Source organism: Coregonus clupeaformis, unplaced genomic scaffold, assembly GCF_020615455.1.
Source record: "Coregonus clupeaformis isolate EN_2021a unplaced genomic scaffold, ASM2061545v1 scaf0430, whole genome shotgun sequence".
NCBI classification, from domain to species: Eukaryota; Metazoa; Chordata; class Actinopteri; order Salmoniformes; family Salmonidae; genus Coregonus; species Coregonus clupeaformis.
In genome coordinates, this window is record NW_025533885.1 from 315,887 (window position 1) to 322,359 (window position 6,473).

The following is a 6,473-nucleotide window of genomic DNA, read 5'->3' on the forward strand; positions in this document are numbered from 1 at the left end:
TCGGGGGACCAAATTCGTCCGCCAGTTGGGGAACCCTGACTTACACATTCATGATATTGGCTAAACTATTTTTACATTTATCGAGATATAGATTGTTTTGGTCAACCCGTCTCTCTCTCTCTCTCTCTCTCTCTCTCTCTCTCTCTCCCTCTCTCTCCCTCTCTCTCTCTCTCTCCCCTCTCTTCTCTCTCAAAATATGTTAATTACAGCAAATGTAAAAACCTGCCCTTCCACATCTCCTCTGCTTCATGGTGCTGAGTGTGAGACAGAATACCAACCTCCCTGTGATCCTACTGCAGCACTATCCTATTGGTCGCTGTGGTGCTGACAGTCCTGATGCATCACACACACAGACACTGGTGGGGGTTCGGGGGAAGGAGAGGGGGCTGGCTGGCTGTATATAAACGAGGGCTCTGCAGCGTCACTGAGCTGGTGCAGTGCAAGACGCTCGCTCATCCTCACCGATGGTCTGCAGAACAAGGGGGACTTAAAAAAAAATTCACTTCTGAAACAAAAAAACATCCTACATTAACAAAAAAATCACGAAAAAATAACAAAACAACAAAAAATCCATCATGAGCTACGATCCTTACATCTCGTACCGCCGCACTTGGGACAACTACCGAGGCTCCTCTCTACCCTCCACCAAATCCTTCATGTACTCCTCTCTTTACTCCTCCTCTTCCTCCCGAGCCCTGGGCCTGGCGGCTGGGAAGCAGCGGACCCTGCGTCCACTGGCCTCTTCCTCTCTGCCGGATGCGTCTGCGCGGATGGACCTGGCCCAGGCCTCCAGCCTCAACACGGAGCTGCTGGGACTCCGCAGCCAGGAGAAGGAGCAGCTGGTGGGCCTCAACGACCGCTTCGCCACCTACATCGACAAGGTGAGGCACCTGGAGCAGCAGAACCGGGCCCTTCTGGCAGAGCTGGAGGCCCTCAGGAGGAGGCAGAGGGACCCGTCCCGTCTTCAGGGGCTCTACGAGGGTGAAGCCCGGAGCCTCAGGGCTGCAATCGACCAGAAGACAGGAGATAAGATGCGCATGGAGGCAGAGAGGGACTACCTGAGGGACGTGTATGGGCAGCTGAAGGAGCGCTACGAGGAGGAGGCGCGGTGCCGCGCGGATGCGGAGGAGGCCCTGCAGAGGGCCCGGGAAGAGGTGGGGCGGGCCGTGCTGTCTAACTGCGACGCAGAGGCCAGCGTGGTCTCCCTGGATGAGGAGATGTGCTTCCTGAAGAAGGTGTTTGTGGAGGAGCAGGCGGAGCTGCAGGCCCAGGTAGCAGCGGCTAACGTGTGCGTTGACATGGAGGTGAGCAGGCCAGATCTGTCGGCGGCACTCAGGGAGATCCGGGCGCAGTACGAGCGGCTGGCCAATAAGAACATGCAGGCGGCCGAGGACTGGTACCGGGGGAAGTTTGAGTCAGTGGCGGAGATGGCATCGAAGAACAACGAGGCGGTGCGCTCCATCCGGGAGGAGACCATGGAATACCGCCGGCTGCTCCAATCACGCTCTTCTGAGATCGAGGCCCTGCGGAACGTCATCGAGTCGCTGAACAAACAGCTGGAGGAGCTGGAGGAGCACCAGGGGAAAGAGGTCACCAAGTACCAGGTACAGAACCACTCAATCATTCAGAACCAGGGAAATAGGTATAGAACCAGGGGGAAAAGGTATAGAACCACTCAATCAATCAGAACCAAGGAAATAGGTACAAAACCAAGGGGAAGAGGTATAGAACCAGGGGGAAGAGGTATAGAACCAGGGGGAAGAGGTATAGAACCAGGGGAAGAGGTATAGAACCAGGGGAAGAGGTATAGAACCTTGTTCATATGTATGCTGAAGAGCAGTAGTAGGCTACATTTTGCCCTTGGAGCACAGAGAGTAGCGACTCTGATGCTGCTATGACAAAACTGCTTTGTTCCCTATATGGAAAGTGTTTCACTGCACCAGCCTTCCCCAACCCACCTCTCCTCTCCTCTCCCTACCTCTCCTCCCCTCCCTACCTCTCCTCTCCTCTCCCTACCTCTCCTCCCCTCCCTACCTCTCCTCCCCTCCCTACCTCTCCTCCCCTCCCCCCTCCTCTCCTCCACTCCCCCCATCTCTACTCTCCTCTCCTCTCCTCCCCTCCCCACCTTCTCTCCTCCCCCACCTCCTCTCTTTCCCCACCTCTCCTCTCCTCTCTTCCCCCCACCTCTCCTCTCTTACCCCACCTCTCCTCTCCTCTCTTCCCCCCACCTCTCCTCTCTTTCCCCACCTCTCCTCTCCTCTCTTCCCCCCACCTCTCCTCTCTTACCCCACCTCTCCTCTCCTCCCCCGTCCTCTCCTCCCCCCACCTCTCCTCTCCTACCCCACCTCTCCTCTCCTCTCCTCTCTTCCCCCCTCCTCTCCTCCACCCCACCTCTCCTCTCCTCTCCTCTCCTCTCCTACCCCACCTCTCCTCTCCTCTCCTCTCCCCCCCACCTCTCCCTCTCCTCTCCTCTCCTCTCCTCTCCCACCTCTCCTCTCCTCTCCTCTCTTCCCCCACCTTTCCTCTCTTCCCCCCCACCTCTCCACTCCTCCCCACCTCCTCCTCTCTCTCCTAAGTACTAATAGAGGCAATCAGTTTGTGCAGGGAGCCAAGCCAGAGATGCATGTCATGCTCATTGTGCAGAGGAGATAGTCTGCAATCTGCAAGGTTTGTCAGTATTCATAAGGAGACAAAATGACAGAGGAAGGCCACACCAAATCTGTTATTCAGCTGAATATGTCATTTCACTGTTTCTATATTTAGAATAATAAAGACCTGGTCTGCGTCTCAATTGCACACTATTTCCAATATAGTGCACTACTTTTGACCAGGGCGCATAGGGAACACTATATAGGGAACACTATATAGGGAACACTACATAGGGAACACTACATAGGGAACACTACATAGGGAACACTATATAGGGAACACTACATAGGGAACACTACATAGGGAACACTACATAGGGAACACTACATAGGGAACACTATATAGGGAACACTACATAGGGAACACTACATAGGGAACACTACATAGGGAACACTACATAGGGAACACTATATAGGGAACACTACATAGGGAACACTATATAGGGAACACTACATAGGGAACACTATATAGGGAACACTATATAGGGAACACTATATAGGGAACACTATATAGGGAACACTACATAGGGAACACTACATAGGGAACACTATATAGGGAACACTACATAGGGAACACTACATAGGGAACACTACATAGGGAACACTACATAGGGAACACTATATAGGGAACACTACATAGGGAACACTATATAGGGAACACTACATAGGAACACTAAGGGAACACTACATAGGGAACACTATATAGGGAACACTACATAGGGAACACTATAGGGAACACTACATAGGGAACACTATATAGGGAACACTACATAGGGAACACTATATAGGGAACACTATATAGGGAACACTATATAGCACATGTGTCAAACTCATTCCACGGAGGGCCGAGTGGCTGCGGGTTTTCGCTCCCCCCTTGTCCTTGATTGATGAATTAAGGTCACTAATTAGTAAGGAACTCCCCACACATGGTTGTCTAGGGCTTAATTGAAAGGAAAAACCAAAAACCTGCAGACACTAGGCCCTCCATGGAATGAGTTTGACACCCCTGCTATATAGGGAACACTACATAGGGAACACTACATAGGGAACACTATATAGGGAACACTACATAGGGAACACTATATAGGGAACACTATATAGGGAACACTACATAGGGAACACTACATAGGGAACAGCTAGGGTGCAATTTGGGGCACAGACCTTGCTGTTTTATGGCCTTGATTTTTTAAATGTGATGTTATTGTTTCAGGTGAGGATAAATGGTCTGTTTGTTTCAGGTGAGGATACATGGTCTGTTTCAGGATAAATGGTCTGTTTGTTTCAGGATAAATGGTCTGTTTGTTTCAGGTGAGGATAAACGATCTGGAGAGCGACATAAACGAGGCTAAGCAGGAGATGGCTCGCTACCTCAGGGAGTACCAGGACCTTCTCAATGTCAAAATGGCTCTGGACATTGAGATAGCTGCATACAGGTAACCTTAACCATGGCTCTGGACATAGAGATAGCTGCATACAGGTAACCTTAACCATGGCTCTGGACATAGAGATAGCTGCATACAGGTAACCTTAACCATGGCTCTGGACATTGAGATAGCTGCATACAGGTAACCTTAACCATGGCTCTGGACATAGAGATAGCTGCATACAGGTAACCTTAACCATGGCTCTGGACATTGAGATAGCTGCATACAGGTAACCTTAACCATGGCTCTGGACATAGAGATAGCTGCATACAGGTGACCTTAACCATGGCTCTGGACATAGAGATAGCTGCATACAGGTAACCTTAACCATGGCTCTGGACATTGAGATAGCTGCATACAGGTGACCTTAACCATGGCTCAGCCACTATCGAATGAAATCAAAGTTAATTTGTCATACGCACAGAATACAGCGAGGAATACACAGCACAATGAAATGCTTACTGTCAAACATATCAACCTGGATCTACAACCGCTTGTGTTTGATATGACCAACACATGAATATACAATATACTGTATATATAGTCCCCTGTAGCTCAGTTGGTAGAGCATGGCGCTTGCAACACCAGGGTTGTGGGTTCGTTTCCCACGGGGGGCCAGTATGAAAATGTATGCACTCATTGCAAGCGCCATGCTCTACCAACTGAGCTACAGGGGACTATATATACAGTATATTGTATATTCATGTGTTGGTCATATCAATGTGTTGGATAAGAGCTTCTGCTAAATGACTAAAATGTAAAATGTATATAAACAAAAGTATGCGGACACCCCTTCAAATTATTGGATTCGGCTATTTCAGTCACACCCATTGCTGACAGGTGTATAAAATCAAGCATACCGCCATGCAATCTCCATAGACAAACATTGGCAGTAGAATGGCCTTACTGAAGAACTCAGTGACTTTCAACTTGGCACTGTCATAGGATGCCACCTTTCCAACAAGTCAGTTCGTCAAGTGCTGTTATTGTGATGTGGAAACATCTAGGAGCAACAACGGCTCAGCCACGAAGTGGTAGGCCACACAAGCTCACAGAACGGGACTGCCGAGTGCTGAAGCGCGTAACACGTAAAAATCGTATGTCCTCGGTTGCAACACTCACTACCGAGTTCCAAACTGCCTCTGGAAGCAACCTCAGCACAATAACTGTTCGTCGGGAGCTTCATGAAATGGGTTTCCATGGCCTAGCAGCTGCACACAAGCCTAAGATCACCATGCGCAATGCCAAGCGTCGGCTGGAGTGGTGTAAAGCTCGCCACCATTGGACTCTGGAGCAGTGGAAACGCGTTCTCTGGAGTGATGAATCACGCTTCACCATCTGGCAGTCCGACGGACAAATTTGGGTTTGGCGGATGCCAGAAGAATGCTACCTGCCCGAATGTTTAGTGCCAACTGTAAAGTTTAGTGGAGGAGGTCTGGGGCTGTTTTACATGGTTCGGGCTAGGCCCCTTAGTTTCAGTGAAGGGAAATCTTAACGCTACAGTGTACAATGACATTCTAGACGATTCTGCGCTTCCGACTTTGTGGCAACAGTTTGGGGAAGGCCCTTTCCTGTTTCAGCATGACAATGCCCCCGTGCACAAAGCGAGGTCCATACATAAATCTTTTGTCTAGATTGGTCTGGAAGAACTTGACTGGCCTACACAGAGCCCTGACCTCAACCCCATCGAACATCTTTGGGCTGAATTGGAATGCCGACTGCGAGCCAGGCCTAATCGCCCAACATCAGTGCCCGACCTCACTAATGCTCTTGTGGCTGAATGGAAGTCCCCTTAGCAATGTTCCAACATCTAGTGGAAAGCCTTCCCAGAAGAGTGGAGGGTGTTATAGCATATTAATGCCCATGATTTTGGAATGAGATGTTCGTCGAGCAGGTGTCCACATACTTTTGGTAATGTATTGTACTTGATATGACCAACACATTGATATGACCGGCACATTGATATGACCGACACATGAATATACTTGACATGATCAACACATGAATATACATTTTCTTCACAGGAAACTCCTGGAGGGAGAAGAGTTCAGGCTGACCTTCTCTGCCCTGAACTAAAACCTCTTCAACCTAAACCCCAATAACCCTGAACCCCAATATCTCAATACCCTATACCCTATACCCAATACCACCCCACCCTTACCTAAACCCCACCCCACCCCACCCTACCCTTACCTAAACCCCACCCCACCCCACCCTTACCTAAACCCCACCCCACCCCACCCTACCCTTACCTAAACCCCACCCCACCCTTACCTAAACTCCACCCCACCCCACCCTTACCTAAACCCCACCCCACCCTTACCTAAACCCCACCCCACCCCACCCTTACCTAAACTCCACCCCACCCCACCCTTACCTAAACTCCACCCCACCCCACCCT

At 50.1% G+C, this 6,473-nt stretch overlaps 1 protein-coding gene across 1 annotated transcript; it reads left to right on the forward strand.

Moving 5' to 3' along the window:
- The first annotated feature begins 406 nt into the window (after positions 1–406).
- On the forward strand, positions 407–6,238 carry si:dkey-33c12.3 (uncharacterized protein LOC335380 homolog). The gene is made up of 3 exons (XM_045215363.1): positions 407–1,604; positions 3,957–4,081; positions 6,097–6,238. Exons 1-3 carry the CDS (start codon positions 576–578, stop codon positions 6,146–6,148), a joined length of 1,206 nt encoding a protein of 401 aa, XP_045071298.1. The 5' UTR covers positions 407–575; the 3' UTR covers positions 6,149–6,238.
- Positions 6,239–6,473: the final 235 nt, after the last annotated feature.